Below are 22,681 nucleotides of genomic sequence, written 5' to 3'. Positions count from 1 at the left end.
TTTTGTTTCAATTGGATTGCAGCACTTAATTATCTGAAAGATTTTTTTTAAAAAGACATTCACCACTTTGTTTCATTAGTTTCAATCTTTCCACATGAAAGCTTATTTAACATTTAATGCGTGAGTTTTGAACTTCAGTCATCTCCAGAATAACGAAAACTACAGAGCAAGATTTCCATGGTGACATTTCAGGCCTGTGTCACTCAGAAGCACTTCAATAGATCCCATCTCTAAAAAACTGTAGTCAGTTTTTGATTCTGCATTTATTCCCAGGTTCTTTGCATTTCCTAACAGCACGCTCATGATATTGGTTATATCACAGCAGAAGGACACAGAGGCATTATTGTGAAAGTCTGGTCTCTGCAATCGCCACGTTTCTGCCTGAGTGTGGAATATACAACACAGTCGTAACAATGCAATCCAATGCCTGCCATTAGTGCAAACATGTAACATTCAATCTGCTGGACAGGTCCAATACAATCCTCCATTGTGCAGTTACAACAGATAAAATTAAATATAATCACATTTTAAAAAAAATTAAAGAAAAAAAACAACTTTAGATGAAAATTTCTGTCACCTGGACTCTACATAGAACTCAAGGCAACTCCCTAACTAAGCACCATCTGCCTCCACTGCTGATGGGCAGCAGGAGAGACTCTGTCTTCCAGAAGAAGGTTTAACTCAGGTATTTGAGGTTCAGCTGGCAGTGTACTAGCAGCAGCAATGACAAGCTCAAAGCTGCCTACAGACTTGGCACATGCACTCCCTCATTCCCAACAAATCTCTCACATAAGGACATTTACTTAGAAATGGTTTACAGCCCAGCCCTCTTCCTGCAAGGTCACATTGCTAATCTACTGTTTCTTAAGCTATCCTGGAAGGAAGTAAAACAAGCAGAAAAATCACTCAAACACATAAGAAAAGAGAAAACCCACAGCAAGATGGCCAGAGCTGGGTAAGCCTTAGTGCTATGTCCCACTTTGCTGGAAACACAGGTCACAATGCCTGCCCTGTGGATTCTTCTAGCCCGCTGGAAATGTTCATTCAGAAAATGTAAGACAAACCTTATTAACACCACTGTGTTTAAATTTGTAATACTCTTGTCATTTACAAAGCATGCTGCGAAATATCTACTACACAGGACAGCAGTAAGCACCAACAGTGCATCTCTATTGACTAGTGCAACAGTCCTGAGCCTGTTCTTTGTCTTGAGGCCAAGGGGCAGGGCACAGTTCACCTATAGGGCTCAATTCTCCTTCCTTGCTCCAGAGAGGGTTGCCATCCTCAAAATATTTATTGGAGGAAGTGTCTGGGGCAGATGCTGTTTCCCTGAAGCCACGCTGAAGCACCATTTGGGAGAGTGCTAGCCGACACACTTCACAAACATACCAAGAACTGTACAAGTAATTATTGTATGGACAGCTGCAAGACTCTGCTGCAGCTTGCAACTGCTGCTTAGGTCTGCTTCACATACCAGCAGTACACATCACCAGTGCTATTACATTCAGCATTTCAGGCAGTGGAAATAAAGTATTTGTGTCCCTCATCAAAGGCTGCCTTATGAAGACCTTGCACTTCTGGCCTCTACAGCATTTGCAGCCTCCCAGAATAAGATAGTTCATCATCTGTAATTAAATTTGCACTAGGCTTTGTTCCTGCTCAATATTTTCCTTGCTTCAGGGAGCCTGAGAAACAGGACGACCAGCAGGATGCATTTTCAGTTCTTCCAATTTGTGAATATGCTTTTTATCTAGAAGCAACGCTGTATTTCCCCAGTAAGTCCTACGGTGCCAGCTTCAACTTGACACATTCTGCACCACACAGGACCCTTTGTCCCATGGTCCCAGGTCACATGCATACACACCCTCTAGGTAAGGTGCTAGAACACTGAAGTAAAAAACCTTAAATAAAACTCCAGGGGCTAAGATCTCATCTTCAATCTTCTATATGCTAAGGTCTTTTCTGTACAGAATTGTCTCTACGCTTTCCAATCCAAGGACTTTCAGAAGTAATAGGAAAAAACATTTAGGAACCGAACAACTCTCTTACAAGGTCATCTGTTGTAACAGGTTCTCCTCTCTTGCTGGAAGCTACTACCATTCTGCCCAGTCGCTTTTTCATATCATCCAACCCATCAGAGAGTGCTAGAACTGCCATGATTTCACTGCTCACTGTGATGTCAAACTGAGCCTGCAAGAGATGAATAAAGAATGTGAACTCATGCCCCAGCAGCAATCCTCATCTCCATTAAATTCTTGAAACCAACCCAATCATCATCATTGTAACAAAAAAACCAAAAATCAAAGATAGAGACATAAAATTATAAAAGAAATGCAAAGCGTTACTCTGAGAACGTATTTCCTTTGGCCACTTTAAACCTGACTTTTTTTCTGCAAAATTAAGTTAAAACTACTTATTCTGTTGTTATTACATGACTCTCTCCTGGTACATACATTAGTGATTCATGTAAGAACACTTAACAGTAACAAATTACAATGCTGAAGACTGAGCTTACGAACTCATCTATCATGAAACAGTACAGTAAGTGATAAAAAACATTTAATCAGATTCTATGGGAAACGAAGGATAGAATTTATCTGCCATAACATAGATACCTTCATCAAAGCTAAGCACCCTAGCGGTCAATAGAAGGAAGCTTTTCTGAGCACAGTTTGTTTGAGCTGTTAATTTGATAGTTAAAGGAATGAGAGGAGTCACAGCCCAGATTGCCTTTTTAATTCTATTGATTATATAATGAATCTAGACAACAAGCTCAGACACTGTGTCTAGTTTTGGCCAGATACATCCCATCCAAAGCACCTGCAGTGGTGCAAATCAGCCCTTGCCATGCATCACAGTTACAGAGGGCACGTGTGCACTGCTGCAGTGCCACAGCCATCCTAGTTTGAGAAGCTGATGTTCCGAAGAGAACAGGGGAGGATTGAATAGACAGGAAAAAAAAACCCCAAACACAGTACTAGTAGCAAAATTTAACTGCTTGGCTGAAGGGTCTTTCTGCTTTTGCTTTAACAAGGTATTGGTAAAAGATGGCAATCTATGGAGTTACAGAAACTTGCTCTCAGGACCACGTTTTTCAAACCACTTCTATAAACATGCAAGAAAAGGGAACAATCACCGTTCGTGTGAAGCCTTTTTCTGTTGGAGATTGTCCAATAGTGATTTTCCTAAGGAACCTGTCGTTTGTATCCAGTACTGCGAGGAATGCAGAGAGAAAGATGAGAAGGCACGTTGCAAGTCATGAGCCACATCTATGCCCTGTTACGAACGCTCACCTACCTCACCTGTAGGTTCGAGATACTATCCTCTCCTAAAGAATGCCAAGTGCTGCTCAACATGACTCTTCCCCAAAACCGAACTGCAACAGGGTTAAGATGCCTCTAGTCACATGCAGACCCTGCACTTCGTCCAGAGGGAGTTTATCTCCCTGCCCTAGGTGATCCTGCCCTGGCAGGGGGAGGTGGACTAGATGATGTTTTGAGGTCCCTTCCAAAACCAAACATCCTGTGATTCATGTGCTCTAACTGCAAGTCCAAAGGCTCACTGAAAAGCAGAGCTGATGGTATTATTACAATTGCTTTTTTATCCTCATTAGTCAATGTGAAATCGGGGAATTATTATAGCCAAAAAGAAATAAAATTATCACCTTATAAGTTAAGTGATTCTACCATTTAGTGAGAACAGTTTCATGCAGGCCCATTAACTCAAATTACCTTGGAAACAAAAACTATCAAATATCAAGTTAAATTTGCTATTTCTTACTATCTGCTTGAAAAATTCTAAGCGTTTTAGAAAATATTTCCCATGAGGCAGACTACTTTAGCCCCACTACAGGTTATAAAGCAATTTATGGAGAATACATTTAACACCACATGTTAATAAAAAGAAGAAAAAGTAATACAACAGGGTCTAAATCAGAAAAAAAAAAAAGTCCACATTTGAAATTTCTTAGACTAGTGAAATATTAAAACTGCCAGGCCAGAGATCCATCTTACTTTCAGGTATCTTTAAAAACCTTTCTAAAACGTGTGCTTTATTTGCCGACAGTCCCCAACAGTGCAAGTGTGCAGATTAAAACTGAATTTAATCCCAGAGCAGAATTCTCTCCTCACAGAGCTTTCTCAGTCAGGTAAAAAGGCTATTGGCTACATCTGCCAAACTCAACTCTGGCACTGACAAAACCAGAAACACAAACTTGGACCAATTAGTGAAGTCTAAATCTCTGTGAATTCAGAGCAGATTCAAGCCCTTGCATCAAACCCTTCTGAAATGGGATCCCAGCTGCAGGCATCTATCCTGTCAAACCCTTGGAAGGAGAGGCCAGCAAATGCCCTCCTTCCCATTTTCCTAGGAAACACAGTTCCTGCTGCACTCGCAAACCTCTCTTTTGGGTCACATTTTGTTTGTTAAAAATTGTTTTAACTTAACAGCTCTTGTACCTCGTTGCCATGTTATGGTGCCTGGGTCAATGTCCAGTCTCACAAATAAGTTGATTTCTTGATTTGTCAAAGCCATAGGATCCATTTTGTTAATGCCCAATTTCTGTGGGAGTAAAGGACAAACGAAAGGAAAAAAAAACAGTTTAATGAAAAGATTTACAGAACTGGACCTTTCACTAGAGCAATGAGCCTTCAGCAGCAGCACCTGCATCTTCAGAAATAAGGAGGGGTTGCCTTTTTGGTGCCCCTTCTAGATCCCACAACAACGTTAAGATCGTCAGTGGTGATCTGGAAGCTGAGCTCACTGCTGGCCAGCAGTAAAAGGCAAAGCAGACAACAGAGCTCATTAAGGCAGGTTGTCACCAAGTTTTGTGCAAGGCATCTGCAGAGAGAGCAAGAGAGCGAGCTCTACTGTTCTTTACACGCCTTGTTCTAATCATTAGTCTCACATGCTTACATCCATTTCTCCTCAGTTTGCCTGGGGTCACTGCACACGGCCATACGTATGTAAAGACACTGCTTTCAGTATGCTGGTTAAGCAGCACAAAGGAGGAATTAAACAATTCAGTCACAAGGTTGTCAGCATCCCAGAAAGCTGATCTTGAACACACTGAGAGCATGGGCAGTTTGCCAAGCTGCTTAATTGAGAGAAGAATTATCACAAGAAGCTCGATACAAGCACAAGCTTAGAAATGAGGAAAACGATTGAGTTGATTTATGAACGAGCAAGCTTTTTTTAATTAACTACACAGCTAAGTCATATTTTTGCTCCTGAAGAACAGCAGGGAAGAAGCAAGTCTGTTCTCTTCAAGCACATCATTTAGAAAAAGAAATGAACACGCACAAAAGAAGGTATCATCTTTCTGGAGTATTACCATCCCATTCACATCTTGACATTTAATAAACAGAACAGTAGTTAGGGTAGAGTTCCCTCAGCAGTCTGTCAGGAATACCAAGCAATGCGACATAGCTTCCTTGCTCAGCAGTGGCAGCAAACCACACACTCTCTAACAGCTGAGACATTATAGCCCACTAATAATTCGAATGAGCTTAGCAGGCCCCAGGCTGTCCTCCAAGCCCAAGGCAAAACTACTTCTCTGTTAAACTTCATTTTTGCAGAAATAAGGGACACATTCCAGTTTAGATTAATTTCTGAGGAACAGAGGAGCCGTGGTCTGCTCAGGGACTGCTGCTCAATGACAGGACTACTCATCTAACAGGAGAGAGGAAGAGTGGGCAATGTAGGGGATGCGTATTTTTTTTTCCATTTTCCTCTGTTTTTTCAATCTGGATAAACAAAAAATTCTTGATGTTATTTTTGCTGAAATTTATAAATTGCCTTTTTTTGTGCTGGATTATCTACCTATCTATCTGGCTGTCACATGGGAACTATTAATCTCTAGCTATAACTGAGTGTACGGTACAGAGACCGATTCTGGTCCTTTCTTAAACTGCATTAATGACACCGAATTGACTCTTAATAAACGGCACAAACCCCTTTGCCTCTTCCCACTGTGTTACTCGTACAGCTTATAAGAAGGAGAGTTACATCAATGATTCTTCCCCTTGGGGATACATCTCACTGTTCTCTATGCTGTAAGACAGGCTACCACAAGGCTGCATACTTTATGTGAAAAATAAATGCCAGCAGAATGACTGAGAGGACAACACGAGAGTTTCTGTAACCCAGCTCTACCTACGTAAGGGACGAGTCAATGGAATAGAACCAGAAATCAGTGTGAAACCAGGGACCTTACCTGCAGTCTTCGGATCTGAATGTCTGAGAACTTTCTAACGCCACTGACGGAAGGCACCAAACGGTTGTAGAGAGCCTTGCAGAATGAGACAGGTACTTAATTAGCACCATCAGCACACCCAAAACATCTTGGCCCAGGTGGGCTGGGCTCAAATACCTCATAAGAAAGGATTGTACCTGGTCAGTCTGAGTTAGCTCGTGGAATATACGTGCGTCGATAGCAGCAGCGACAAGGTTGTTGGCTGCAGTGATAGCATGGATGTCACCAGTGAGGTGAAGGTTGAACTACAGGAGATAAAACATATCAGTTACCTCATCCTGCTGTAATTTTCATTTATTTCAATTCATCGTAGACAGATGGAAAGAGCAGTATTAATAGCAATGTTAAAGTGGGTGAGGGTGGAGGGGGAGAGATTGCTCAGAGCAGTATGTGGAAGAGAGGAAAGAATTTCTCTAAAACAGAAAAATCCCTCCCCCACATTTATGTCATTTTACAAACTTCCAGAACAAAGCTTCCAAATAAAAAGTGGGGCTTTTTCCCCCCTCAACAAGAACAGTTCTCTGCAGGCTCCTTGACACCCAAGAAGACCATGGTATAGCACATCTGCATTGCTCTTCTTTCACCCTCCTTCTGCCTCACTCATTATTTGCACAACAGGCTTCACGCATCCATTAGCTGAAGCTGCTGCTGCGACTCCCACAAAGATATCTGAGCTAAACTGAAACCACCAACCTCGTGTGGCGCTAGCAGTTGAGCTGTGGTTGCACAGAGCTCTGCAGAATCTAACCACTCAAACACGCAGCGTCGTAGGCAGAACTTGTAGACCACGTACTACACGGTGACACTGCTAGTATTTTTCTTGGTTCCACCTCATTAAAAGATAGTTTGAGTGGGTTTGTCTACGCGAGTTATCTGGCTGCACGGCAGCTATACTGACAAAGGGTTTGGGATATGCAGTTTGCGTGACAAATTTGTAATAAGGCAAGGGAGTAAAAGGCGCGGTTAAAACAATCATTCTCGTCTGTAGGCAGCAGCAAAGGACGAAGATGAAAAGGGGACATTAAAAAGGTGATACGACAGAAGACCCTACAATACCATTTTGTTGAAACCCTGCTACTGTGGCCTTCAGAATGAGACAGCTAAAAGCAGAATGCAGCTAGTCTCACCCCGATTATAAATCCTAATTAGTAAATGCTAATTGTTGTCTCATTCTCCATGCATACAACAAGAACCAATTATTACTACCTTGGTTCTACAGTATGAACTCCCAAGTTTTTCACTTGCTAATCTCTTCCTAGGATGAAAGCTACACACAGAAATATCACATGACGTGTCAAGGTCATTTCATGAACTACTGACTACAGACACTTCAATTTTAGGAGGCACGCATTGATTAACCCCACCCCCCACAAAACCATGTGTATTTATACCATGTTGGTCATACTTAAAGTCTTTTCAGCTGGTTTGGTTCCAAGAGGGAGGCTGTTTCCCACTGCTGCACACAGTTAAGTATTTTGGCTCCTCTTATTAATGCTCTCAAAGAGGAGGAGATTATTTTTCCTGTCACATCTATCATTCACACATGCTCTTGGCACCTGACTGAATCAATATTCTGCCTCTTTAACGTTTTTATCTTTTATGGCCTTGGTGCATCAACTGGAATGAACAGCCCCTTTGATCATTTCTGCTTTTCTTCCTAAAATTGCCCTGTGTCAATCTATAACGCATGAGACAAAGGTAGAATTCTACAGGCAATTACTTTGAGAGTTGAGAGAAGCACAACAGCACGTGCTACACGTGCCTTTCAATTCCCTTCCCCCAGACACGGGATTTTACTTGTTGCCAAGTCACATCAGAAATATGCTGCAGTGCCAGTCCCCCACAGGCTAAGCCCTTGGCATTACTGACTCCCAATTTCCCTTTTCCCATTTCATGTTAGTAATCTACAACACAAGTACACCAAAATAGCTCACAGAAAGAGTCAGTGACCACTGCTGCTGACAGAGCTACTTAATATGCTTCCAAAATGTATTAAGTCATTATTATTTTTATTTCAGTGCTGGGAAAGAGAGGCACAGGATGTACTTTGCTCAAGGGTATACAGCAATTCAAGGCAGAGAAGGGGAGGGAACAGAGGAGCTGGGAATTCCCAGTTCTGTGAAGCTCCATGATCATGAAGACACCTTTCCGAAACAACCAAACACAGTGGTTGTTTGTGGTTTTTTTTCTTAAAAAAATACTTTGCTAAAACCAAGCATCCAGTTCTTGGAGTCTACACTGGGCCATAAACAATGAAGACTTTCTAAGTTATCTGACTGCAGTATCTCTTCGAGGTCTGTGAGCTATACGTACAACAAGGCTTTGTACTAAGAATTACCTCTTCCATGGGGATAACTTGACAATAGCCACCACCTGCAGCTCCACCTACAGAGAGACAATAGTTAATTCATGCAAATAAAGGTATCTCTAGCCCAGAGTGGTAGTACATGTATTTGCTTAATGGCTTTAAGGCAGCAGCTACTGTCAAGTAGCTTAGTTTAAATCCCAGCACAGCACTTGACAACAATAAAGAACTTACCTAAGGTTTTCCTTTCTTAAAAGAAATGCTACCGTAACTGGGAATTATGTAAAACTACAGTGCAGCAGAATAAAATCTCTGAATGCCAGCTTTCCCCATTTAGCTCAACTGCAAGCAACAGAGCTGCTCACACCTTTTATACCAAAGGTTGGCCCCTGAGAAGGTTGCCGAACACATGCAAAGACATTCTGGTGAAGGTGTGCTCCTAAGGCTTGAACAAGACCGACAGTAGTGGTGCTTTTCCCCTCTCCCAGAGGAGTAGGAGTTATCCTGCAGTGAAAAAGCAAAACAGACACAATTAAACCTTTGTAGTGGGTGAGACTCAAAACACTTGCAGGGATAAAACAGTCACCCAGTGACTGCGGTTAATGCCACCTAAAATTCTGGATTGGCTCAGACTTCAGCTAATCTTCCCCAGTTAAAAATTGGAATGAGATTAGTAAATTATCACACAACTGCTGAAGACTTTTCTCTGCAACAACCTGATAAGTTACTGTCAAAAGCAGGCTACTAGCCTAGGAGAACTCTGACTACGATCCAGTCTGCCCTTCAGAACCTTGACCTGCAGACCAAAACAATTAATCTCCAGGAGAGAAATGCTAAACTACACTCACACTATTTGCCACAGAAGATAAATCTATTTCCCAAACCGCTAGATTTTTACCATGGGATTTAATAAAACCCAGAACACCTCATGCAGTGACCTTACAAAAAGACAACAAGTCTCACTAATAAAATTTCTTTTCACCTTGACATCAAGTAAGTGATACCTCAGTAAAGGAAGCACCTACCCAGTAACAACAACATATTTGCCATCTGGCTGGTTCTTCAGCCGTTTCAGAGCTGACAGATGAACTTTGGCTTTAGTCTGGCCGTAGAGTTCCACCTCATCAGGGAGCAGGCCAATTTCTTGTGCAACTTGATCAATGGGCTTGGGCATACAAGACTGCGATATTTCAATATCACTTAAAGAAAGAGAGTAAGGTCAATTCATAAGTTAATGACATCTCACAAATTCCCTGCTTCTGGTTGGCATAAATTGCAAACACTCAAACTGCATTTTAAAAGGGGAAACTTGAACCCTTCCTAGCTAAATGAATCAATCTTGCTGATGTTGGGTACATTAGAATAGACACATCCTCAGAACTGCCTTTAAAAAAAAACCAAAACACAAAAACAAACAACAAGAAAACTCCCACCAACCTTCCCCCCACTCCTCCCACTCCAAGAATGACTTTCTGTAGGCAATCTGTTATGCTCCCTTATGGTATTTCGTATATTTTCAACTGCTCCTTGGGGACTTGACACCAACAACTCCTACTTCAAGATGCTAGCTTTTTGTCATGTCACATGGAAAATTTTCCAAAATACAAGTGCCTTGCCATTTGCTGAATCAGCAACTATCAGCTGGCCTGTGGAAGTCCATGTTTATGCTTTAATATTATCAGGATGACCCAAGCCAACACTTGGGTTAGTTCTCCTCCCTTAAAAGGTCTCACATTGCTACTTCTCTCTGAACTTCATTGCCAGCTACGTACGCCGTGTGTTACACAAACCTTGGGAACAGAAATGAATACCACACTGCATGAATACTGCCAGTGGCTTCATTTGAAAGCATTACCTTGGAACAGGCATCTTTAGGGTAAGCTGGTTATATTGGATATTCCATTTTCCAGGTTGGAACTTCTCCAGAAAACGCTGCGCACTCTCCACTGTGCTCTAAAATGAGCATGCAAATGCATTATGATTATAGCAAACACGGCTGTGTGAACCATGCTGGTTAAGAAAGCGATTCAAAAAGGTTTTCCCCTCCCAGCTTTCTCAGTTTGGGATTAACACGAAGTGCTATGATTAAGACATTTGCTAAAAATCCAAAATAAGATTCTGCTCATAGTTTTCTTAAAAACAATCCCCATCATATCTATCTATCCATCTACCTATCTATCTTCCAGCATGCTGGATTTTTGGGGGTGTTCTGTGCCAGCAGGGTTTCTTAAGCAAATCAGGAAGAAGAAAGAGCTGGCTTATACTCTCCTTCTTTTGATTCAAAAGCCAGAGCATTGTAAGACAAGTTGTTTTGAGAGACCACACTTAAAAGTAATAAAAAACCCCCACAACCCAAATCCCCCCTGTTGTAATATTTCCTTAAGGTCCATTTTCTTCCTCAGTTAACTGAACGCAAATAGTTTGAACTAGATGTTGGAAATCTAGACCTCTTGTAAGAGCAAGAAGGAAGCACCAGTTGCTTTGGCAGCGTGGTGATGGCCAGCAGCTACACAGCCCAAAGGCAACCGTAGAGGAGATGACCAGCAATCTCATAGCCTGCCCACATACCTGCATTAACATGGCCACAGTCATAGGCCCAACGCCACCAGGAACTGGGGTGATGTACGAAGCTTTTTCCTTTGCTGTATTGTACGCCACATCTCCTACAACTCTTTTTCCACTGGCCTTTGTGCTGTCTGAGAATTAAAGGAAAAAGTAAGTTACACATCACATGTCATTAGAACAAGAGAAGGCACCACTGACTGAAGCTGAAGTCTTTTCATCTGTTGAAAAGCTAAAGGTGAGCACCCAGGAAGCTGTAAAGAAAGATGAAAAGTTAAAACAGAATCACAAGATGAAGCTGTTATCATCATACTCCATTCAGAGAGTATCAACAGCTCATGCAACATATCTTCCCATTAAGTGCCATTTATCTTCAGCTAGCTAGATCTCCCTTTCCTTGAGGATGCAAATATCTTCTGAGGCACATGGCCCACTGGGCAGTCTGAGGATGATTCCAAAACAAATGCAGGGGAACAAAAGCACAGACCCAGTCTTCCATCTGTGCAATAATAAACCACAAATGGCACGTACAATAGAGATGTCACCTGAACCATCCCCTCACAGCCCTGCTGTACCGCTCTGAAGGACCAGTACAGCTCCCATGGGAAGGGGATACAAAGCAATGGTCTAGAAAGGAGAAGAAACATGGCTGACTTCTTTCAAAAATCCAGGTTTACATTTGCTCTGTTCCATCTTGGAGGGCCTCTCAGTCTTACTATTGCATAAAATCACCTGCCTTTACAGAAGCTGAAGACAAAAAGTGCTGAGCTTTTCAGCTACTCATTGCCTTTCCAAGGATGGACCAGCAAATACTGCAGCTCACAGAGCTGCAAACAAACCTTGGCAAAACAAACCTTACAGATGACTTAGGAGAGCTCCAGTAGAATAATTCCCTTTCTCTCTGGCCAAAAAAAAAAAAATAAAAAATTGGTATATCCTGCTGGACTATATGACCAGACAACTAAAAAACGGATATAGCACTTTTTTTTTCCAGTGGTGACCTTTAAGATCACCTCCCAAATCAAAATGCATTAGTTAACTAGCACAGCTATCTCACAAACTCACTGATTATAGACATAGCATACCAAAAAAAGAAAATTTAAGTGTCTCCTGGACTGGAAGATCCTCATTTCAGATATGAGGGAACTTTTAAGCCATGTGAAAAATCTGAAGATAGATTTTAATGTTGTTAGATTCAAATACTATATTGCATACAGTGAGTGTACATTTGAACAGAACACGATCATTATGTTCAACATACATTCGTTGAGGGGGAGGAGTGGAATAGAAGCTAAACTCCTAAACAGCTCATTACGTTAAAACCAAAGAGAGAACAAAAGCAGCTCCTGCCAACACTAATTTTTAGCTGCATTGTTACAGACAACTAGCAGCTTGGATGTTTTGCTGTGTTTGTTTTAAACACCACTTTTACCTAAAGTTCAAAGCCTGAACATCACAGCTGTTAAACAGTGTTTCTACAGCCACCGTCAGCTTTGCTGCCTGAACTGCAGACCAGCCTGGCCCTCCAGCCTAGAGACCACTTTAATTTAATGTTGCAAAAGGCAAGTAACATAATCCTATTTTCTTCCAAGGATGCCAAGCAGGCTTACCAGCCACTCTGGCCAGGAAGACTCCAGGCCCAAGAATGAAGAAAACAAATGATGAATTCAGGACTCCAAACACAAACAGCCTGAGCTGTTACACCGACACAGTGATGAGCAGAAGTCAAACCAACCCACAGTCCCTGCCTCTGCACCTCACGCCAAGCACTGCTGAGAACAACTACAGAGCTATTCAATTACCTTTAAAAAACTCTTTCGAATGAAAGCTCCCATATAACACTTTCCACTTCTCCCCATAATTCCACCTTCTCAATATCCATAATCTTGAAAAACCACACAAACTAGTTACAGAGAGTATGGGTGACATGACAACCATTCCCAGTGCCTGTGTCTTCTTTGGTCCAGGAGGTTCTCAATCCAGCTGGAACATGAGAGAGTATTCAGGGACTTTGAGAACAAAGAAGTGAAGGATATGCCTGCACACATGGAATAAACAGGTAGGATGACCTCCATCTATCTCCATAGACAGCTGCATGAGAGAGCCTGAGCGCAGCTTCTGGACTGGAGCCAACTCACAGCCCTACTTTGGCCAGACAAGAGCTGAGAATATCCACATGACCTCCAAGCAAACTTATGCCAATGTACACGCAACTGTAGCACACTTCTGGTGGATATATGACTGCCAACACACAAGACCATACATGACCCTCATCTATAAAACTGCAGACCACGTGCTTGCAGTCTGCTTTTTTTTCTAGACACCACTGAGAAAGGTGTTTCATAAGGGATCCAACACAATTTGATCTTATGGGCCTGTGACGACAGCTTGATAGCCAGTACATGAAGATATAAACAGAGCAGGTCAAGGCTTTCTGCACCTTTCTAGCTCCTCTGGTGTTTTGAGGAGCACTGTACCGAGATCCATAGAAGCTGATCCTTCTTTGCTGCTCTCTTACCCCACTGTTCAAGGTTCCCTGTTGGCTAGGGCTGCAAAATCTCATAGTAGAGAAGGACTTTTAACACGGTTGCTTCCTCCATCAGGATTCGGAGAAGGACACTCCAGAGACTTCCATCTCTGGGAGTACCCTCTCCCTGCATTGATCTCCCTTCCTGTAGCAGCGCAACTTCTATAGGCCTGGAATGAGGCATTTAGAGTATTGGCTGGACCACCCCTCCAACTGCAGCAGTGGAGACAGAAACACAAATATAATCCAGTTTGGGAAGGGCCTAAGAGCACTTGCCTGCTCTAAGAGAGGTTTCGAGAGATCCTCTGTTCCTCTCTCTAACTGAAGACCTGGATAAATTCTATTCAGCTGTAGTGCACATGAACACAAAGCCTAACTTGCCTGTTCTAACTTCCAAACTGTCAGCCTTGAGACTGTGCAGGCCACTCTCCATTCAAAACACAAGGCTGCATTTGCATGGTGCCTTTTTTTAACCCAACTTGGCAAGCCTGCATGAAGCTCATGTGCCGTTATGTCAAATCAGATTGAGATTTACCTTTACAGGGCACCCCAACTTGCAAAGCACAGACATATCCAGACATTGCCATGTCATATACAGTCTATCTGTATAGTGAGGCAGCTGAAGAAGCTGGCAAAGTAGCTGCTGTTCTTTCTGTAGCACTGCAATTTCCACAATTCTGGCACTGATTTTTCCAAAAGATTCAGCTGAGAACTTTTTTGCAACCTATCAGAAGGGAAGGAAGAGGCAGAAAAAATTCAGCAGCTTCAGAAAACCACAGAGGGGGAAAAAAAAAAAGTCTGTGGCATCCATCATCTTGAAATCTGTCGATTTCCATGGTACTCTGTCAAGCCCTGATCAAGTCTCGCAATGCCATAAAGCATCTTGTCATGCAACTCTGACTAGGGCTGGGTGTACAAGTTGCTCAGATCTCAATGCATCGCCCAAGGCAGACTAATTGCAAAGAAACAGGGATGTGTCCTCAGAGATACAGTTCACATCGAGCCTGAAGAAAAAAAGGTCAGACCATCATATGTCAGAAACACAATGGTGAGTTTATTCGCAATGTGTTAGTGGGGAAGTCTCCTGGCCATTCTGCTCCATGCAGTGACCCGGTGGGGTCTGGCAAATTGCCTAAGTTTGAGTAGCTTGGCACAAATACATCAAGCAACAAACAGCAACAGGAGATGACTTCTTAATTATACGGAAGACTAACGTTTTTAAATGCTACCCGACGTCATCTTTGAGGAACAAGACTGCCGAACAGAAATTTCTTTACATTCCATTAAATAATGGCAACAAAATGACTGATTAATTATGAAAACTACCTTTTAAAAGCCTTGTGGGTGTAGCAGAGAGATAGTTGGATGGTGACTAATTTTCCATATCATTCAATATCTGTAATTTGGATTTAAAATGAGATGAAAACAGAAATTGCCAGACTGTCTGTTCCTCCTTTGTAAGAAAAGAAGTAGCTAAGTGAAATCCTACCCTAAATTCCATTATGTTAAAGCACTTTATTCTATGCCAGAGCCACTGTCACCAATACTCTTGCAGAAACTGCTTTGTTTCAAGACAATAGCCCTTCAAGCCTAAAAAGTTAATGTTGTGATTCAACAAATCCACAGCTACTTTAAGAGACTGATTGCCATTTCTGTATTTCAAACAGAACAACTTGATCAGATCTAACTGCAAAGTAATGACAGCAGAGCTGTGCGCTCCCAAGTGATAACCACAGTAAAACTTCACCATGTAGCTCAGGCAAATTACAGAGATGTTCTGTTGCAACATTTTCTAGGCCTCTTCTTTCCTCTACTGATCATCAGCCTCACTGAAGGGAGAAACAAAATCGCCAATGATCTGCTTTAGGACGGTACTTAAGACCAACCATTTTTTATTCTGACATCTTCAGAGGTTGCCATCATTATCTAAGATGGACTTTAAAAGAGAAAGGAGTCTGCATTGACTAGAAACACCAAGGAAACAGTATCCATGTACTTACTTAGCAACTGCATTTATATACAAATAAATGCATCCCCACTCTTTATACATTACCCACGCACCTGGCACATGGTTAATTCCACAGTCTATTACAATTGCTCCAGGTTTGATCCATTCACCTTTTACCATTTCAGCTTTACCAGCTGCAACCACCAGGATATCAGCTTTACCAACCTACCAAAAAAAGAAAAAAAAAAAAGCCAAATAAACAACTATCACACTGCCAGCGGCAAAACGCAGAGCTGCTTTAGCAGCAACTTTGCTGAGCTTCAACCGCAGTGGAACTGTGCTCACCCATTGCCACTGCCAGGCCGGAAGGGCATCATCAGAAATTAAAGGTAGCTAGCAGTTTCTTGACAAGGACAAATTCCTGCAGCCAGAAATTATGGCCTATTTTCACACTCCTACGCTGAACTACTGCTAGTCAACACTTCACAACCTTCTTTGAACTCCTCCATGATTCCCAAGTGGATCATACATAATACTTTTAGATAAAATTAAAGCCTTCTGCATGTTCTTGTCTTTCTCCCTTCGAATATCCCCACATATTCATCTAGAAACGCTAGAAATAACCAGCACTCATCCTACAGCAGCCAAGAACAACCCCTGCACAGCACTCTCAGCAGCACTTGTGGCAGCACGGTCTTGTTACGTCCAGGACTGTGTAACATGCAACTCCAGGGAGAGCTGACTGCAGTTCAACACTAATATTCGTTCAGAAGTACTAAGTAAATCCGACAGATCTGGTCACAAAGCTGGTGCTAGAGTCTCTGACTAAAGCGCTTGTTGTCAGTTCTTGCACTGCTTCATTCATTTTTGCTTAGGAAGCTGCTATCCCTTGGAATTTTTTCTTTTAATCTTCAAGGGAGATAAACTATTTTTAAGATTTCATTAAGAATTAGCACTACAATTGTTAATCACCCTAACGACATTCTTATTGAACAGTAACTTAACGACATGAAATGCTGCAGTGTTTCTGATCTTCTTTCTGAGTTATATTCAAATACACCTACCCCCTTTTCAGCTTTAATACTTGCCTACAGAGCCTGGCAGTGTTGATTGCTCTACAAAATCCAAGTAGGTGGCAGCACAGCAACACACTATTTCTGTCACTCTCACTGCTAAAGAGGAAAATGGTACCAACTCTCAGTCATACAAAATAGACTGGGGAAAAAAAAAGCTGGAGAAAACATTTGGTCTAGTATTTCCCAGCCATTAAAGCAGAAGACCACCGGGCCTTTTCAGAAAAAAAATCCCCAAACATGCTGTCTTGCAGTCCACTACACAGAGACTGGGAAGGGATGATTAAATTCTCACTTGCGCAAAGAAAACAAAGAAAATAATTTTATTGTTATAACTAAAACCCTCTAATTGAGGGCCAAAAATAATCAGGATCCTATTCCAGTGGATGTATTTACGTGACCATGTAATGAACAGGACTGGGAAACTGTTTAGATGAAGGATAACCCAGATTCAATGACTCCTGATACACTGAGAAGCAACGCGCAGCAGGCAGCACCGCCTTGCCGCGAGGAACCACAGCCTCATGCATCCAGCCTGTCCTCACCTCCTCAGCCAGCGTCGAGGTCTTTGAATGGCAAGTGGTGACCGTTGCGTGATTCCAGAGCAGCAGGTCATGCATGGGAGCACCAACAATCTTACTGCGACCAACCACTACAGCTCTTTTCCCTGCAACTTGTACACCTGCATCACAGAAAGTTCGGAGAAAGTAAAAAAAAAGGTCATTGTGCGCTCTAGTACAAACCAACTCCACTGGCTCCGGAGTATTTTGGCCAGTTTAAGCCTGGCTCTGGTACTTAAGGAGTTGTTGTATGTGATAGGGAATTGGAGCTGGGGAGGAGGAAGGAAGGACCATTTTAAAGCTAGTTCTTGTGCCATATATATTGAGACAGGGACCTACTGGAGGGAGTCCAAGGGAGAGCTACGAGTATGATTAAGGGACTTGAACATCTGCCCTGTGAAGAGAGACTGAGAGAACTGGGGCTGTTTAGCCTTGAAAGGAGACGGCTGAGAGGGGATCTTATTAACGTATAGAAATATCTGAGGAGCGGGTGTCAAGAAGAAGGAGAAAATCTCTGTTCAGTGGTGCCCAGCAATAGAACAAGAAATAATGGGTTTAAGTTAGAACATAGGAAGGTCCACCTCAACATGAGGAAAAACTTCTTCACTGTGAGGGTGACGGAGCCCTGGCACAGGCTGCCCAGAGATGTTGTGGAGTCTCCTTCTCTAGAGACTTTCAAAACCCGCCTGTGTGGCTGCACTAGGGGATCCTGCTCTGGCAGGAGGGTGGGACTAGATCTCTAGACGTCCCTTCCAACCTCGAACATTCTATGATTCTATCTGAAAAGGCAGAGATAAAACGTGGCATCTCAACAGAAGTTTCAATGTGAAGCACAGCCTCGCAATGTGCCTAATTTTTCCTCTTACTTGAAGACTACTGCACTTGTGAATAATGGATGGAAACCTCCTCACCTGTCTGCCTGATAAGTTCCATGCATCCTTTTGGTGTACAGGGAATAAAGCAGTCTCCAAGGTCCCCTCTAGAGAGTTTCCCAGCATTGATGCTACTTAAGCTGCATTTGGAAAGAATAAAGGCCAAGTAAGACTCCCAGCTCATGATCATTGCTCAAAAGAAAAAAAAAAAAAAAAAGGTTTCTTTCTGGAGTAGCTGTCATGCTCTCCAGAGGTAAAGTCAGTTTACCCATCTACATCCTTCTCAGGTGCAACAGCATTGGTTATTTTTTCTGTATTGATGGGTTTATCAGAGTCAAGTGGCAGCTGCACTATAAAGCCATGAACAGCAGGGTCTCCATTCAAAGAGGCAATGCACTTGAGGACCTAAAAGTAAAAACCAAAAACCTAAAGGCCAATAAACTGAAATATGACTGACACAAAGGAAAAAAATCACAATCCTATCTGCATTAAAAGATACACACATTTTGTTTTTCAATCCAAGGGTATAAGTGACCCACCCTTTTTGTCTTTAGAAATATACCTGTTAAAATTCTGTTAAATTTACATTGTAGTGTTTTATTTAAAAAAAATAATACTAAAAAAAAACTTTAGGAGGTTCCAGTTTCTTTTAATGAGTTAATATCTAAGGCCATGCAGTCTTTTATAAAATGAAAAGGGTGAAAGTTGATCTCTTGAGCTCAAAAGCAAACTTACGTATTTTTTCATTACTGGCTCTATTACTTACGTCAGCTTCTGTTGCTGTGTTTGGCAATTTAATGTGATTAGCACTGATCCCAATCTGCAAATGAGAATACCAACAAATTATCTTACTTCTGAATCAACATCAGAGATTGACCTGGCTGTTCTCTCAGTCCAGTCCAGCCTCAGCTACATTCAGTCACATTTCCCACATCTACCTCTCCTGTTTCTGTGGTTACGGACCTATTATTTGGAAATACCATCAATGAAAAGAGAATGAGTGCTGGTCCATACTTCAGCTGCCCTATTCATCTTTTGTGGCTTTACAACATACTGCCTTGAAATTCTTGCAAAGAAGATGCCAGGTATCACCTGGCACGACAGGGACTCATCTATGCTCCCACCCTGCTGTAGCATGTAGCGTACTACGTGGTGACACCTGTAAAGCAACTGCAGGTATAAGACATTCAGGGAAGAAAAGCGTATGGCCACAGGTCAGGAAAGACCAGCATCAGCACCTCACACACATGTGATCTAGGAGATGATAAAAAAACAGCACCAACCCACATCGTCGTTACTGGAGTATGCCACTCGGCTAAGGGTCAGGTTACTATGCCCTTACAGCAAGGAATTCAGGCCAACATTGGTTTCTCCAGTATGGGCAAAGCTTACACAAAGCTATCTGATTTGCATCTGGTTGTTGTTTTTTTTTCCATATTCAGATTTGACCTACTTTAGGAGGGTAAAAAAAAATAAAGTATTAAGAGTTCAGGCATTACCTCAGCAGCAGCCTTCAGCTTCATATTAATGTAGAGGTTTGAATCATCCCGATTTCCAACCTAGGGTTAAAAAGACAGTTGAATTACACAGCAGAGTAGAGTCACAGGCTAAGATGAGCTTAACCCTCAGCTTCCTTGGCTTCCTTTGAGCTACACCAAGGAGATAGAGGTATCCTTGAAAAAACTATAAAACACACTGACAGAGGCTGGATCTAATAGAAAAAGCATTCTTTCAAGAGGCAGCTGAAGACATGTTTTCTGATCTCCTGTGTAAACGTTATTTACACCTGTTGAAAAACCTTAGAAACACAGTGCTCTCCAAAGCAGAAAATAGTGCCTGCCATCTCATCTGAGAAAGTTAAATCTCTAGCTAATTAACATGACCAGCAGGTGCTAATAGCATCCAATTATCTGATTAAGGCTTTCAGAAAAGTTGGGCCTCTGTGATACCTGGAAATCTTAATTTTATGCACATTTGTGTACCCTGACCGAGAGATTTCTTCCACTGCTGTTTTGTACTTTGAGAGTTTTCCTGCCAAAGAAGAAACAACAAAACAGGAACCACATGATGCTCAAAAAGTAAACACTAAGCAAAACCAAAGTCTGTAGGCTTTGGCAGTATTGGGTGCTTACAGTACAACTGTGTTTCGGAAGACTGCTTGCAACATCCGCTACGTTTTGTTAAAGGTAATACTCCTTGTAACCATAAGAAAATGAAAGACAAATAAGGAAAAGCTGATAAACTCTTGCAACCCCGCTCGTGGTACTTGGGAGCTACTCCTAGTCTTCAGACAGATCACAAGGTGTAAGGATGACGGAATGACCTAATCTCCCAGCATACACTAGTTCTTCTTCCCCAAGGTCACACAAAGCAGTTGCCTCTCCTTTAAACTCTGCTGGGTTTAGGAAAAGTTATGCCTTGTCCAGGGCAAAGAAGGAAGAGAGCAGGCAGCAGGAGATGTCAAAAACCACACTACATATATTGAGCAAAAGGGGGCACTCCCGACTACACGACTGACTTATTCTTTGACTTCAGGGGACACCAGTTCCCCCCTAAGAAAACAGCACACATTGTGTGAGGTGCTACATACCAGAAACAGTTAATTTTCCTGACCTAATCGAAAAACAGACAGCTGAAAATATCTGTATTAGGAGACAAAATCCAAGTTGAGACCATTTGCTGGCTTTCAGAGAGACAAAGAGCAAAGAGGTTACAAAGGACTCTGAGACAACATAGAATTGAAAAGAACACAGCCCAGCCAAGAAAAAGAATCCAATAACACTACAAGACCACAGTTTTTGAAGACAGTTTACAAGGTCAGCAGTTCAGCTACTTCCATCAAAACAGCCCTTACTCAATTTTAAATAAAAGACCTTCCTCCTCCCTTCTAAACACCTGAGACAACTATTCTGTAGAGATGATGTTCTTAAAGTCAGTTAGAAAGAAAACAAGAGAAAAACAAGCCACAAATAAATTTGTTTCTGGCACTAAGAAGCAGGATAGTCTTTGTGTACTACAGTGGTCTCAGCATTAGAATCCAGAGACAGACATCAAGAGTTCATCAGGAACTCAAAATACTGAATAAGAACATAAGACACTTCTCTAAGCAGCCACTTTCAGTCCTTTGTGATCACACAGTCCTTTCCTGTTACTTGCTACTGTCAGTCATCTTCTGATCTAAGCAGAGTTTCCATTTTTTTACAGCTGCAAGGAAAAAGTCACCTTAATTCTGCCAAACACAGACCCAAATCCTGTACTTACAAGTGCTTCTCTTCTTCCATAAGCATTTCCGTGTAGATCCTAGCACTTACACTTCTGACAGACATCAAATTCAGCAATTTGATGTTCTTCTATTCTCTGCACTCCAAGTCTTCTTGGCCAAAGGTGGTTTGGGTTTGTTGTTTTGGTTTTTTTCACCTGCTGCCTTGTCTCTCCATGTTCTGACATAACAGTAGATCAAATCTCTTAATAAACACCCTATTTCAAAGATTTCTGGTTCACATCTCTGAAACTTCACAGGCTTTGGGGCTTATACAAAGGCAGAGACTTGGAACACAAGCACTGCTTCCTCCCAATAGGCAAGAAGCCTGCCTTCACTATTGCACAAACAAAACACTCAGAAAACTGAAAGGATCTGATGAAAGAAAAAAACTCAAACAACTGAAAACCTCCAAAACATTGCTGGGCCCCAGTACTTGGAGAAAAGACATCACAGAACTGCGTTACCACCCCACGAGGAACTCTGCTCTTCTGTTCCTTATAAAATGCTAAAATTTGCAAGTCAGCTTTGCCAAAATTCATCAGCTGAGCATTTACCACTGCAAAGCAACACAGATCTTCCGTAGTTGTCATTAAAAAAAACAATACCTGCAAAATTGCAAGTCCTGGTTTGAAGCCTGGAAATTTCTCTTTCATCTCAACAACTTGCTTCTTCAGTCTCTCTCTCACTTGTCTGAAAAGGGGAAAAAAAACCCAACAACATAGAAGTTAACCAAAGAGCTGAATTCTCATACAGTGTAAGTCAGGAGTTGAAAAAGATGATAGATGGGCAGACTGGCAAACACATACTTTGAGTATACAAGTCTCAGCAATCTCCAAAATCACTAAGAACATTTAGAAGCTTCATTGAAGTTTATTTAACTATTTTTTACATTTTTTTTTAAAGTTCATACTGTGGTTCTTTCACTCTTGTCACGGTTTCATAGGGTACAAGGGTATAAAAAACTCCAACAAACCGCACGATATTTGTTGTGGGAATTTCTGGGATTTCAAAAGCAAATCCTCTTTTCCACATATGCCGTACCAAATCTACCCATCTTTCACAGGCACCAGTCAACACTGTCAGACGTGCTGTCCTGGTAATGGACGATGATCTGCAATAGCAGAACTCTGCAAAATAGCTAAACAAACAGGAGGTACCCAAAGATATACCTCTTCTACAGCTGGGCAATACTTTGTGTTTCACTTTCCTGCCTGCTTGGCTGGGTAGGCTGCAGCCCTGCATTCACCATCCTGCCTCCAGTCTGCTTCTCTGCTTACGAGAAAATGCGCCCAGTCTGAGAGCTTCCAAACAAGGCAAAG

The 22,681-nt window shown here is 41.9% G+C and overlaps 1 protein-coding gene across 1 annotated transcript in view; it reads right to left on the bottom strand.

Annotated features, from left to right (window-relative positions):
- MTHFD1 (methylenetetrahydrofolate dehydrogenase (NADP+ dependent) 1, methenyltetrahydrofolate cyclohydrolase, formyltetrahydrofolate synthetase) overlaps nt 1–22,394 on the bottom strand; it is a 33,456-nt gene extending 11,062 nt beyond the window's left edge. Inside the window, exons 1-18 of the mRNA XM_009877336.1 lie at nt 22,273–22,394; nt 21,968–22,052; nt 19,600–19,659; nt 18,867–18,920; nt 18,369–18,505; nt 18,140–18,240; nt 17,214–17,350; nt 15,709–15,820; nt 11,127–11,254; nt 10,414–10,511; nt 9,584–9,757; nt 8,926–9,062; nt 8,592–8,638; nt 6,391–6,498; nt 6,215–6,289; nt 4,458–4,560; nt 3,137–3,213; nt 2,050–2,190 (exon numbers count right to left, since the gene is read on the bottom strand). Coding sequence (XP_009875638.1) covers nt 2,050–2,190; nt 3,137–3,213; nt 4,458–4,560; nt 6,215–6,289; nt 6,391–6,498; nt 8,592–8,638; nt 8,926–9,062; nt 9,584–9,757; nt 10,414–10,511; nt 11,127–11,254; nt 15,709–15,820; nt 17,214–17,350; nt 18,140–18,240; nt 18,369–18,505; nt 18,867–18,920; nt 19,600–19,659; nt 21,968–22,052; nt 22,273–22,394 — 1,896 coding nt within the window. The remainder of the gene's footprint in view (nt 1–2,049; nt 2,191–3,136; nt 3,214–4,457; nt 4,561–6,214; nt 6,290–6,390; nt 6,499–8,591; nt 8,639–8,925; nt 9,063–9,583; nt 9,758–10,413; nt 10,512–11,126; nt 11,255–15,708; nt 15,821–17,213; nt 17,351–18,139; nt 18,241–18,368; nt 18,506–18,866; nt 18,921–19,599; nt 19,660–21,967; nt 22,053–22,272) is intronic.
- Between the last annotated feature and the right edge of the window lie 287 nt (nt 22,395–22,681).

Source organism: Apaloderma vittatum, unplaced genomic scaffold (assembly GCF_000703405.1).
Source record: "Apaloderma vittatum isolate BGI_N311 unplaced genomic scaffold, ASM70340v1 scaffold27719, whole genome shotgun sequence".
Taxonomy (NCBI): domain Eukaryota; kingdom Metazoa; phylum Chordata; class Aves; order Trogoniformes; family Trogonidae; genus Apaloderma; species Apaloderma vittatum.
Note: the sequence above shows the minus strand (reverse complement) of the source record. Positions and strands in the feature narration are given on the sequence as shown.